Source organism: Acyrthosiphon pisum, chromosome A2 (assembly GCF_005508785.2).
Source record: "Acyrthosiphon pisum isolate AL4f chromosome A2, pea_aphid_22Mar2018_4r6ur, whole genome shotgun sequence".
Lineage (NCBI taxonomy): Eukaryota > Metazoa > Arthropoda > Insecta > Hemiptera > Aphididae > Acyrthosiphon > Acyrthosiphon pisum.
In genome coordinates this window covers 102381281-102395903 of record NC_042495.1, presented here as the reverse complement: position 1 = coordinate 102395903, position 14623 = coordinate 102381281, and the positions used below count along the sequence as shown (strand labels likewise).

Below are 14623 nucleotides of genomic sequence, written 5' to 3'. Positions count from 1 at the left end.
ATTAAAAAAGTAACTAGGAACAAGACGTATAACTTTTTTTTTATACATAGTTACATTTTGTAAAATAGGAAAAATTGCACTCATTAACGGAATAAACTACTCGTAGTAATATGAGGTAGATTTTTTTTTTTTATAGATTTTACATTCAGACAGTATGTTTCTTATTGCTAATAATTAAACCTTTATAAATTATTATATTATATAATATTTAATAATATATATATATATATATATCTTTAGAGATCTTAGGTCAAGAGAGCAACATTGCATTTTTAAAATGAAATAATTATAATTTGTATATTCTTTGGAAAGTAGGGATATATATTTTATTCTATTTCTGCATTTAAAGAGATAATATACCACCCAGTATGAGTCTCATTGAACTGTTAAAATTGTTTAAAACCAGGAAATATTTATTAAAAAAGTAAGTCACGGGTAGCCAAGTGTAAGGCACATTTTTGTAAACGGTTTAGTTAATAGTACATAAACATCTTAGTAGTTTGAGATAGGTAACTTCGGTAAAAATAATGGCATATTATAAACTATTTTTTAAACATATTGAATTATAATACTAAAACAAAATACTACAATCATTAAGGAAAAACTATACTTATGTAAATTATATCTATCATTTGTACTTAAAAAAACTTTGGTATGAATTAAATTATAATACATGATTACATGGACGGCATGTAGTACTAATGTGTCATTAATACGCAACCCTCAAAAATATTAAATGGTCACATAATTTATTTGTTATTGTTTGGAAACTCAGATATGCAGACATTTTGGTCCATAAAATAAATTGTTATCAAGAGTGTATATACTCTTATGTTAAACGAACACATATTTTGTACTGTTTTTTTTTCTAATATATTATATACAATTGATTTGATTTGGATGATTCATTTTCACCTGTGAATTTCAGTTACAGATGGAGTGCCAAACTACTTTACTACGGATCGAATGTTTTACGTTTTTACACAATTTTGGTAAGAAAAGCACATCAGTCGTTTGCATTATATATTAATAAGAGATTAACACCGTATACATAAATTGATATTATAAGAAATTACTTACTCAAGTATCAGAAAACATAAAATGTATTAGTAAGGAAACCAAGAGGAGTATATGTAAATATGAAAAATAACACCCTGTTTTCATGATACTCCAATATATGGGATAAAAAATAAATTCTTAAATGAATGGTTTATATATTCAGAAAAATTGGAATATTTCTATTGTTTATGTCCCTTGGAAATATATTAAAAGTTATGACTCTGGGAGGATGGCACTATCATCTCTCTAAATGTTTATCAGACCAATGTTGTTTTACTAATATAATTCAATAAGTCCTATTAAGTTCTCCGTGATCGTTGTGTTTCTTTTTTATATGCACTTGCAGGTTACCTTTCTGATGTGTTTTGAGCGGGCAGTATGGGCACTGGAAGGCTGGTTCTTTTCCACATTCAAGACGTTTGTGTAGACTTAAGCTGGTTTTAGAGCGATACCTTTTATCACAGTCGGGACATTGAAATATAGGTTCCTTGTCCCTATTATGTCTCCTGTGTCTTCCATAGCCATCATGACCAGATGCATCTGAACCAGAATCCTATGAGAAATATTTTGTTAGAAAAACTATTTTACCATCACCATTATGCATATTCAGTAATTTTTTAAGCGTGCTCACCCTCAATTTTTCCTTTAATAAGACATTTATTCAAATTTCTTATATTTTTTTTACTACTTAAGGGGTGTCCATACAAACTTTTATTTTTCAAAAGAGAACCCTTACTGCAAATTATTTTCTTGAAATTGCTGATGTGTATAAATCAAAATACTAATGAGTAGTTTCCAGTGGCGCCGAACTATATTTTAAAAGGGGGGCAAGTAAAAAGTTATACGGACCACCACCCCTGTTTACGCTTGCTACAGTGCTGCATATGTATATATTAATAGCTTATTAGGAACATAATTCATAAGTAGTTAGCTGGGGTTCCCACGGACCCACCCACTGAAAAAAGGGGGGGAGGACGGTCACCTCTCTTGGGTTATAGGTTCGGCGCCACTGGTAGTTTCTGAGTTATTAAAATAGTTACATAAAAATTATAACTATAATGTGTAATATTTATTATACTCAGATCGTTTTTACAAATAATTTATATTGATAAATGAAAAGTATATACTCTGTCTAACTATTTCAAATCGTCTAAGCCTCCATATCTACTTAACCCATTATCATAGATATATAACACTTAGGACACAAACTAATACAACTCAAAAACTAATCACTTTAATTTTGATTTAGTTACATCAAAATTCTCAAAAAAATATATCTAAATGTACAAGTAGGGGGTTTCCCATTTAAAGACAGAAGTTTATACTGCCACAGGATCATCCTTAAGTGGTACAATAAAAAAAAAAAAAACACCTAAGGATTTGAAAATATGGTCTTCAAGTGTATTTAAGAATTTCAAAAACCAGAATTTAAATAAATGAATAATTTAAGCATAAGTAGGGCGAGTCGCTTAAAAAATCATAGTTAATATATATATATTTTTAAACATAGTTTGGTTACTTGATATAATAGTACTTTACCTGCATATCATAAAAATTTTGATTCATCAATGCTGGAATGCCAACAGATGCTGGGGCAATCTTCTCAAAATATCTTTGCGATATTGACAATGCATTGGTTGTGGTCCATGTTTTTGGCTGTTGCAGTTGTTGCGGTGTCTGTTGCTGATTATTCAAGTATTTAATTACACTTGACAAATGATGATAATTGATGTTCGTCAGATGATTATTCACCACACGCTGTGTGGCAGTAATTGTGGCCATTTCATCGCCTGTAACTGCAACCACCAGTTGTTAATACGAGGGGCATATATGATAGAAGAAGCTAAAGACATGCTCAGGTGCGAAACAAGAGCGTGCGAAAAGTATAAGCCAATTTCACAATAAATACTAGTAAGATTACTGCAAATACTACTGAGCTACTAATACCAAAACCTACCAGTTAAAATAAAAAAGTACATATATAATTTTATTTATCAGATAGATAAGATAATAATTTATCAATTTTAAAATATTATATAAGTTGAATAATAGTTTCTGTCATTATTGAACATTTAACTCTTCATTTGATTTTTTAAAAGTTAGATCCAGCGCTGTAAAAATATTTAATACTCTAAAAGAAAAAACTATGACAAGATGAGAAAAAAGTTTACAAAAAAATCAATTTATGTAAAAATATATCATTTTTAACTACACCTGTCTATAGATAAGTAAAGAAACGATTGTTTAATGTACATTATGAGTGGAATAATAGTTTATTATTTTGATGATAATGCTGTTGACCTACTGTACGATTTGGCTTGCATAACACCTGCAAAAAAAAAAGTGAATTAGTACATGTTTTAACTAAAAGAAAAGGGTACATAGGAATCATTATTATTATTCATAATAAATAAAAATAAATTATATATAACAATTAAAATATATATTTACATGTTTCAGGTAAATGTAACGAAATAATTGTTTAAGTATAATTTGAATACTAATCAAAACAATAATTTGAAACTTGTAAGTACAATCTATAAAGTAAAAAACTTACAAAACCACCAAAATTATAATTTGTTTCAGGCTAACAAAAAAATAACTCAACAATTATATTACTTAAATAAAAATTTAATTACACATTTTATTAAATAAATAAAATACCATTAATAACTAATCCATAATACTTTGGGTCATTTGTATAATACAAGACATATAACTAACAAGTAATTTGTCATCTTAATACTGTTATAAAATAAAACATTTTTCTTAAGTAGAAAAAAAATACATCAACAATTTTACAAAATAAAGATTTGTATACAATAGTGTTTGTTTTAAGTAAATATCTCAAGTTTAAGATTACTTGTACATGTATAATCTTAATTGGGACGGGAACGAGATTACAATTAAAAAAATATATCTCAACTTGTTCTATTAGCTTAATTATCACTTGGAAGACTCAATTTCATTTGTTTTGGTTTGCTAATACTATAGAATCATTTAATACTTTTCTAAAAATAATAATCATAATAATCATAAAAAAAATAAAATAATAATAATAATAATAATAATAATAATAAAAAAACAAATACCTAAAATATAAATGTATTAATGAATTTGAAAAGAAAACTAATTTCGAAAAAATATATATTTATAATTTAACAAAATAAAAATTGAATATGTACAAGCAAAATTGCTGAAAAAAATAATATTGATATAAATATATGCATTGCACGTTTATTGCAAATGGGTATTAAATATAATTGCAATTCAATTATGAAATAGGTAACGGTTTAAGTCTAGTGGAGGACGAAAGAAGTAGGCATTTCTTGGTCATATCAAAAGAGGTAGATAAAACTGGTTAATGTATGTAATTTAAGTATGTATATATTATAGTATTTTTTATATTATACATATTAACAAAAAAAAACTAACAATAACAAATATGGGTAAAATTATTGTTAATATTATCAGTCAAGATTTATCATATGAGCATTAATGATTAATAAGAATACTCAATAATTTTGCATTATATTTGTAATAAAAAACTACAATGAGAGGGTAGGGAGGTATTGTGATAGGATATGACCATGGAAATTTAATAAATATAAATTTTATAAAAATTCAAATAAGTAGTAGCATGTGCCTTAAAAAGACATGTAAAATTAAATTAAAACAAAAATACTGAGGGAAAAAATTGTCTTAATCGCTTTGTACATGTTGTGCTTTGACATGTGCCTGTACAACAGCTTGCGATTGTTCCTCGTATTGGGTAGGGTGTTTTTTCTTAATATGTATGACCATATTACCTTTTTGGTGACATTTTTGTGGACAAAAGGGACAATGGAACATAGGTTCCTTACCGCATTCTAACCGCCTATGCATAGCTAAGCCACGACTATATTTATATCGTTTTCCACAAGTTGGACACACCCATCGCGCTTCTTCAGGTGATCGGTTTGATGAATTTCGTATTCGCTTACCACCAGAACCACTGCTAGGTGTTGTTCGTATAGTAATGGTTCCAGGATCTAGGTGATGAGGAAATAAGCCAGGTATTTCTTCTGTATCTTGAGATAACCATTCTTTTGTATGCAAACCAGTGAATTTGTAGTATTCGGTAAGTATTAAACGTCTCTGGTAGTCGATCAATTCAGCTATAAATACATAGCAAAAATTATAATTATAACATGTACAATAGATATATTAATTACAGTACCCAAAACCTGGAGTAAATGATGGTAAGCTTGGAGAAGAAATGGAATCATTTTAATTGCCTTAAGAGATTTGAATAGAGGAAATTGAATAAATGAAAAATGTTAATCCAGCACCTACATTGTTTTATTTTGAATGAACACCGATTGAAGCATATTAATAATAAGCGTACCCGCCTAATGAAATTATTTTTGTTAGTTTAATATAAGCTTACAAATTCACATCTTATGTGGATACTGTAAGGATGCAGTTTCCACAATAAAATGTATTGGAATTTGTATGTTTAATGTAAATCTATTATTATTATTTATTCTTTACAATTTAATATTGTTAGTTGGTTAGAATTATATGTATATAATTTTTTTTCTTAAAAAGCTCAATAACTCAATAGTTTATGTTTGTTTCACACATAGTAAACATTACCTGGAGTACTTTAGTGTTAATGTTGTATACTTGCTATTCCTAGTATGAATACTTCAAAATTATATTTAATTTGTTGATTTCACATCTAGGTTGTAAATAATGGATTTATAATACTTAGATTTGAAAAAATTGTTCTATTAAGTAATGTTTCCAAATATATCAAATATCATTCATAATATTATTTACAATTTTATAGTTAAAAATTTAACTATTTTATAATACCTTTAACATAGTTAAAAATCATACCTATTACAAAAACAAAGATTTAAATTATTGAATTTCCAATAAATATTCCACACAACATATTAAACAAATTAATATTTTGATATATTTAATGCTGTAGACTAAAATTGTAAGAGAAATCAAAATGTCCAGTAATTTATTGTTGATATTGTTTATATATTATTTTTATATTTATCTATCAAGTTAAGCTCACCTTATTTAAACAAAATATGTTTCATCAATACCAAAACACAACATAATATAATATGTTTATTGTATTTATGAAATGCTTACCGCAACACATATTTTAATGTAATTATAATTACTTAGATACATATTATAGTCTAAACAATATATGAACAGTGCATTTATGAAGTGTATTAAAATTAATATGACTTACAATCATAACACAAATTAATATTTTGCAATACTTAGGACCAGTTGTAGCGTCTGCAGTTAAGCTTCGATTAAGCTTAATCAGCTGATAACAGATATTTAACCGGGCAAATTCGCTGATTAAACTCCGGTCAACTTTAATCAGATGTGGTACAACTGGCCCTTATTTAGATATAAGTGTACTACTTTTCTATTATGTTTTTTTAATATACTTATTTTGAAATTAATTGTATATTTTTACTATAATTTATGTGTACATAATTTATTTTGATGAAATTATATTTGTTTCTTTTGTGTAACACATAATTTCTTCACGAATATTATTCTACTAATAAACCAATTTATTTTCTATTTATGTTTGGATGTATAATTTAAAACAATAATAATCATTTATTTTCATTATAAGACTAATCACTAATCAGTAACCATTATCAGTTTTAATAATATAAAACCTAAAGTAAATTAGGTCAATAAATAATATAGGGCATACAACTAAAACTTACTTCTTTAAATAATCATTATCCATTCCGTTTTATCAGTACCGTTTTTTTCAACAAATAAACTAAATACTCATCAACTTATGACAATCTGTAAAAAAATAAAATTGTATTATTTTAAATTAATATCCACATAATCATACAACAAATCAATTTATTTATATTACTAACCCACTAGATAGATACTTATTTCATACATTTCAGAATAGAAAAAAATTTAAATTAGTGTTGCAAAGATTCTGAAGCAATGATAATCAGTGTAATCAGACAAATTAGACGACATAAAAATATATTAAAACTGTTATTCAGCCAAATTAACTTTGTTAAAAAGAAAATAAATAATTTAATGGATAGAATATAATTGTGTATGTTGTACTTTTTTACTTGCTCAAATTGTGTACAATACTGCCATGGTTCACATAATCTAGGCAGATCCAGAAATCAAACAAATTTTGGTCAAATTACTTATGACAGCTAACCTAAGCTTCAGCAACACATACTAAATTAAAAAGGTGAATAAGTGATAATTTGTTAATACTAAACGACACTCAATAGTAAACCTCTCTTAAAATAAAGTTTAGAAAGACAATTTAAAACATTTGTACGAAGAGCGGGAGATGAATCCATACGTTTCTCAGCAATGTTAGATTGCTGGAGATAGTCATAACTGTATTTTAGGAAATCAATAAATAATAGGTAGGTATCTTATAAATTCAAGAGTTTAACAAATGCGTTTCTATATTATCATATTTTATTTGATTTGCGTTACTGTATTCTACTTCTACTAGTAATTTAGTAGAACCTAGGTACTACTAAATTACATATAACATATTTGCTTCGTAATAACCATTAATTTAATTTCCATAAGTTTTTTTACCCAAAAATAATTTTTGTAATAGGTAGGTAGGTAAAAAAATGATCATATATATTTTACCAACAACAGTCAACAAATAAACGTACTTAATCATTAACTCTGCCTAAAGAAAAGTAGTTGGTGGCGATAACATAAAGTTCACAAAAAGAAAACTCCTTGGAGAAATAATATTTCAAGTAATTACATGACGAGGAGTATATAATAAAAGTAATGGCTATGTAAGAAACATGACTGATGTGGTCTACTAAAACAGAAATGCCATACAATTGGGTAGGTACCTATAAATATAAATGTGGCTCGAACAGTTAGAGTTATGATAAGAAGATATTCTGTCAGTGTGATCGTTCCAATACCTGGTGCACCCACGGAAGTATTGGCCATCGAAACGATAGACTGCAGTGTCATTTTTAACCAAATCGAGTACCACTTCAATCATATTTAACAGCAAAGCAGCCTAAACTGTGTATATAGAATGAGTGAGCTTTCGTTTTGTTTACCTGGTGAGAAGTCAACGGCGAGACGATAATGACGTCGTCCAGACTCAAATGTTTTCTGCTGAACGGGCTCCACGGAAAACGCTATTTACCTCCATCGTCCAGAACTTGCAGCAATCTGAGCAGACCAGGAAACGCGATCGGGTACGGTTAGCAACGTTCCGCAATGCCATCTTATTGTTGTTTGTTGTTGTCAAAGTCGTCTCCGTCGTCATCGTCGGCTACATCAATTTTTCGGTCGTTTTCGCCCCCGTCGAATCGATGACGGGGGTTCGTGTTCATCGCCGTTTTCGGTCACCGTCTTCCGTACGTTTGTTTGTTTACACATCGTGTGCGTGTCGAGTATGCGTGCGTGCGTGCGCCTTTTCCTGCCATTAGTTCCGGTTCCGTAAATATTTTCGTGTATCGGTCGTCGTCGTCGTCGTCGTCGTCGTCGTCGAACGACGGCCGGAGGCAGTGAAGGCGGCCGCGGCGGAAGAGGTGGCGGCGGTGCGGCGGCGGTTTGACGGACAACCGCAACCAGTGGGGGAGAGAACCCCCCCGCGAAAAATTTTATCGACCGTCGACAGAAAAAATTCACTCTCCTTATCAACAACAACAACCGAACGACATGCGAAAACGGAAAAATCAATAAAAGGCCGTCGCCGCGTTGACGACGACGCGCTTGCCACCCCCCCCCCCCCCCCCCACACGCGCGCGCGCGACAACACGGGCACTTACGGCCCTCGGCTGTGTAGCCGCCGCCGCACCGACGTCGTCGGTCGTACACACACTCGTCAGTCGTGGTCGTCGTAAAACCACACACACGCATTTCGAGTTCGGAGAAATCGGTGAGTGAAGAAATAAAAAAAAAAAACCGAAACGGAATTACGGTAAAAAAAAAAATTATTAAAAAATACACTCGCACACGCACACGGACGGACGGTCTTATCACGCTCAGATAATAACGTTGTATCGGGCTCGCCGGACGGAACGTACACAAAAAATACCGATAATACCGTTTTACATATTATTATTATTATTATTATATAGAATAATATTATTTTTGTTGTTGTTGTTGTTTTCGTCGTTGTCGTAGTCGTCGTCAATGTTGTTGATATCGTTTCCGAAGACGATAATGATAGTGATACGCGTCTCAATTATTTAAGAAATACGCGTAGAACGGCGGCAAGTCACGGTGAACCGAAACGACGAACACAATTAAATAATATTAATTATTATGAATTAAATATAATATCGTAGTTAAGTCGACGGCGACAGATGCGGCGTCGGCGGTGGCGATCAGTCGACGACGGCACGCGCGCGTTTATTGAGACTGTTGGCGTGTAGTCGTCGGTGTCGCGCGGCGGTAAAAAAATACGGAGTGGTAAAAAACAATAATAATAATAATAACCGAGGCACTAGCGCGGCGAAGGGGGAAATTTCTGATCGATGGGTCGTTGTTGTGGTGGGTAAAAAATTCACTGTGCCAACACGGGAAAAAAAAAATTAAATTTCATTCACCGCGACCCGTGGCCCGTAAGGCAGCTAAGTAGTCGCCGTCATATATTATTATTATTATTATTATAGTTGTTTTTATTTATTCCACCGCGACCCCCCGACGCACCGCTTTACCGTTGTATTGTGAAGGGGGAGCAGTGGCGGCGCGCACAGGTGCGCCAGTGCAGGCGCAGGTGTGGACGGGATACCGTCGGGAATTACCGTGCAACGGTCGCGGCGACACGGTAAATACCGTGTGCGCGTCTGTCTGCACGCCTACAATATTATTTTTGTATATTACCCGTTTTTTTTCCGTCATTCTTTTCGGCGGCGCGTCGGTGGTTATTAGATTTTCGTATTCGGTTTTTTTCGGCTCTCTCTCTCGACCCTCTCAAACCCTCCGCCCCGCCAGTACGAATACACACACTCGCGTGCTTCCCGTAACCCGTTCGTTCTTTCTCACTCGTTCCCTCCACCCCCGTCCACCATAATGCGACCGTTTCTCGACACTTTTTCTCGCTCGCTCGCCCGCCACGGCTACCACCACCGGACACGCGGTCGACCGTGTTAATATTCCACCGCCGTGGGAACCGTTGGCCGGACGAAAAAACAAGCCGTTCTACAACGTTTCTTTCTTTCTTGTTATTCTATTATTATTATTTTTTTTTTTAATTACACGATTTACACGTACTTACCTTCAAATCGATTTCGATTGAAAATTATATGATTTTCGTTTCACCCGTTTGTGTATTATAATAATCTAACACTTGTTGTTTATACATATTATAACACATAAATTATAGCTAACCGCGCATTTTGTACACTTATATATAAATCGGTAAAAAATATTTTCGTTTTTAATACGTATAACAGCAAAGGGAAATAAGATCGTTCACATTGTAGGTCATTGTACTACTTGCAAGTTGTTTATATAGCTCTACAGCAGTGATATATAATAATATAAGTGTGTAAAAATGTGTAAAAATGTATAGTTTATATTGGAGTGTTGGACAAGCGAGAAAAATTATATTATAAAATATTTATAAGTAGGAAGTAGGAAAATCAATGGGTTAGCTAGGTGTCTTATCGTTGTTGATAGGTATAATATTTTATAATAAATAATAATATATTATAATATTATCGTGTTTGTAAAAATTATCACCACCAGTCGTGGGTATTGATTTTTATTTTTATTTGTTCAGGTAAAAATAAAAATTGTATGGATTCATTCAATTTTAGACCTCACCGTTTCCTTGACAATGTTTTTATTTTTTCAAAACATTGGTAGTTTTAAGTTTATTAGGTTCTTTTTTTATTATAAAATAAAATGTATGTTTATTCAACTTAATGATAATCTAAAATACGGGCATATTATACCTACAAATTACAAACACGATTTACTACAGTGGTCTAAAACTCTGAACTCAGGGACCTACTAAAATTATGGGAAAATGTGTTGTTTCTAATTTTTTTGACTTGAAGTTACACCATTAATTACTTCTAAAAACAACAATAAATTGCTCCTTGTATTTGTATCCCTATTAATTTTGTATTAATTTATTCAATAATCCGGACTATAATATGTTCATATTGTGTTGGAAATTTTTAATTTCAATTAACCTTAAATTATATGGACTGTTTATAATATAGAGTATATTATAGGTGTATAAGAAGGTCAGGGATACCTACTTTTTCTGTAAAAATAATGCAATTAAAAACGTTAATCTTTATAATTTCTATAGACATTGTAAATTTATTTTAAATTACATTTTTTTACCAGAACTGTTTAAATAAATATAATGTTTTTAAGTTTAAGCAGTAGGTTACACTACACTGGTTAGAGAAAACACGTACAACGAAAACTAACAACTGTAATTAAAATTATAATGTTGAATATTGTATTTTTTTCTTCATTATTTAAATGAAACCATTTTTTATAATAATTATTTCAATTTTAATATTTTGGCAGGAATTAAGTAAGTCGTTACCTAATTATCTAAAAAATAATAAAAAAAAAAATCACGAATTAAAGAATTTAAATAGAAACTCAAGAACTAGTATAGTAAGTCGTGACAATTTCAAAAAACAAAATTTCGCTTTTTGTTGAGTAAGTTTGCATAGTTTATAAGATCAACAAATTGAGGATAAAGATTCTGCTGACAAATTAAATATACCACATAAAGGAATAATTGTTTAGCTCATATAGCTATATGGCTTTAGGGTATCGAATACTATACAAAATAAATCATAATACGTCAATGTATTATTTGGTCTAAAATAAAATAAATAATAAAAAATAATACATTGCGTCAATTAAATTTTGTATTGGACATAAGAAGTAGGTATACTCGTTATCTTTATATTACTTGCCTATAATGATTTTATCTTAGAATTTTTTTAATTTTTAATGAATTGATAAATTTATTTCTGCGCTAAATAATAATTTTTATAGTTATGCATGTAGATAATAACATATAACCCTCAGCTTAAAAATGTTATATACATTACATTTAACACGTTTTGGCGAGTTCCGCATTGTAGATTTGTTATTGTTGGTTATATTATTATGTAAAACAATTTTTACTGTAAACGTTTGTATAATTATTTTATAAATTACTATCAAGTTTAAGTAGCTACTGTTTAAAAAATTACGTTAAGTGAAAAAAACACCACTTATTAGTTGATTAAAAAATTAAGATAAACAAAATTTATAAAACTGATACCAAACGCATGTTTTATATTTGGTTTCAATTTCATTTTCTTGCAATTGCTATTTTTCTTTTTTGCTTTTAACTATCATATATTATATTCTTTTTGCCGGATATAATTTTATAAAATATAGTAATTTATTTTAACTGTGCAATATATAAACATGATATAAACGTATTTTAGTTATAAATTATAATACACATTTATTACTGTTTGTACTGTTGTAACTATGATGTGCATAATATATTACATTACAGTATTACACACAAAATATTATATGGGCCCCCATCTCGTATATTATAAGCGGATTACGCGTAAATTATTATTATGTATTTATACGTGTGAATGTGTGATGTAGTAATGAAATAATATATATAAAGATATTTATATAGACTATAATAATAAATAGGTTATTACTTATATTAGCTATACCGATTAGGTACCTTTACCGATTATACCTTAATGTATATATTATATTCATCTAGAATATTGATATATTATCCAACACACTTTCGTGGGAAATTTGTCAGTATCACTGAGTCTAAAACTAAGCAAAACTGGACCTTATCATTATTCGCATTTCACACTAGTTTCATTCACAAAACGATAGAGCCATGCAGAATATTCAATATACTTATATAGTTATATACAGATATTATGTGTACCTACCCAATACCCGTGTTGAACTGTGTATAGTGTATATCGTATAAATGTGTGCGTGCTGTCTATCTCTAAGAGCGCGTTCAGAAAGTTGGCTTCATAAAAAAAAATCAGGTTGAAATAGTACTGTTAAAATGGATATAGTGCAAACCACGTATGATTTTTTAAATATTATTTTTCTTTGTATTCAGATATTTTAATTTTCAACTTCACGTTTTTTTTTTTTTTGTTTATAGAATTCAAAATTGTACCTATATCTAATTTTTTTTTTTTTCAATTTTTCAATTAAATATTTTAGATTCTGAGCGGAGCGACGAATGTATTGATTTTACAATGATGTGTGTTTTTTATATTGTAATTTATATTTATATTGTTATTACTTATTATTATTACGGTTGCCGGTAAGTTATTCATATTGTAAAATTATAAGAAAATAACTAAAATCGTTATTCTTGGTTATTAAGTATGTAATTTCGTCCAAATTTAAACATAAAATAAGTAGGTAACTATATAAAAAAAACCGTGTTTTATATTTTTGAGACTTTTTGGTTACAGAATAAACTATTTACATGGAACCGTGTTGTAAATTTTCAATCCTTAGCTAAAAAAGTTGAACATTTTATGCATTTTTAACTACAAAATTATTTTAGATTCTGAGCGGAGTGATGAATGAAATGATTACAATGATGTGTTTTTTTTTTGTGTCATCACCGTTTGGGGCAGTAAAACTGTTTTGATTTTCTTCAACAGTATCTTGTTCGATGGGAAAGTGAATGTAGTTGGTGCATTGGGAGGTCAAAATTTAAAATTCCGAATAGTTTTCAAAAGCACAGGGAAAAACAAAATACAAATTAAGAAAAAACGGGAATTTTTACGCAAAATCGGTTAATAGCAATATGGTTAAATATAATATATATCAACATCACAACAAAAACCCTTCGTAAACTACTAAAAATATAAGATCTTTAAGAACTATAAAGATGTGATATCATGAATACATGTTTAATGTTAAGTATATTGAATTTAAGTAAACTTATTTTGTTTCAATAATGTATTTATTTGGTGAGGAACTATTTAGAATAGTGTATAATAAATATTAATAATAATATTTTTAAAATAATAATAAGTTGAATTTTAATAGACCTTCACTCCTTCGCCATTTAATTGTTTTGTTCATCACACTTTGTTTCTTTTAAGAAATAATTCCTCGCCAAGTAATTAAATTATTGAAACAAAATAAGTTTACTTAAATTCAATAAACTTAGCATTTATTCATGATATCACATCTTTATAGTGCTTAAAGATCTTATATTTTTAGTAGTTTACGAAGGGTTTTAGTTGTGATGTAGATATATATTATATTTAACCATATTGCTATATAGGTATCGTATATGGTATATAATTAATAATATTATACTTCTATAAAATGTATTTGAATATTTTATAGGTATATAATGCGTCTATTGTCCATTTAGTATATTATATATTTATATTTATAGACTAAAGTAAATTTTCAATATTTCATTCTCAATTATTATAATAATTTATTATACATAATAATATAATATACATTTAATATATATATCTACCTCATA

At 29.4% G+C, this 14623-nt stretch overlaps 1 protein-coding gene and 1 long non-coding RNA gene across 4 annotated transcripts; both read right to left on the bottom strand.

The window, feature by feature from the left end:
* Positions 1-43: 43 nt before the first annotated feature.
* Positions 44-3491, bottom strand: LOC100571089 (longitudinals lacking protein). Of its 2 annotated transcripts, XM_029489268.1 has the most exons (3): positions 3274-3491; positions 2599-2855; positions 44-1612 (listed from the first exon to the last, which is right to left on the bottom strand). In XM_029489268.1, the coding sequence occupies exons 2-3, from the start codon at positions 2839-2841 to the stop codon at positions 1346-1348; spliced, it is 510 nt and encodes a 169-aa protein (XP_029345128.1). In that variant the 5' UTR covers positions 2842-2855; positions 3274-3491; the 3' UTR covers positions 44-1345. The 2 variants fall into 2 exon arrangements, with proteins under 2 accessions (XP_029345128.1, XP_003246562.1); XM_003246514.4 differs by lacking the exon at positions 3274-3491 and having other exon boundaries at positions 2599-3080.
* Positions 3492-4333: 842 nt separating this feature from the next.
* On the bottom strand, positions 4334-10400 carry LOC100571016. 2 transcript variants are annotated; one of them, XR_511021.3, is made up of 3 exons: positions 8184-10400; positions 6819-6903; positions 4334-5216 (listed from the first exon to the last, which is right to left on the bottom strand). It is a non-coding gene; the product is annotated as an uncharacterized LOC100571016 (long non-coding RNA). The 2 variants fall into 2 exon arrangements; XR_003839430.1 differs by lacking the exon at positions 4334-5216 and having other exon boundaries at positions 5815-6903; positions 8184-10396.
* Between the last annotated feature and the right edge of the window lie 4223 nt (positions 10401-14623).

Bases quoted from the DNA above. Each gene is read 5' to 3' on its own strand.
- LOC100571089 (XM_029489268.1), bottom strand. From the start codon at position 2,841: ATGGCCACAATTACTGCCACACAGCGTGTGGTGAATAATCATCTGACG. The intron at 1,613-2,598 runs GTAAAGTACTAT...TATTTCTCATAG, and splicing joins AAAATTTTTATGATATGCAG to GATTCTGGTTCAGATGCATC.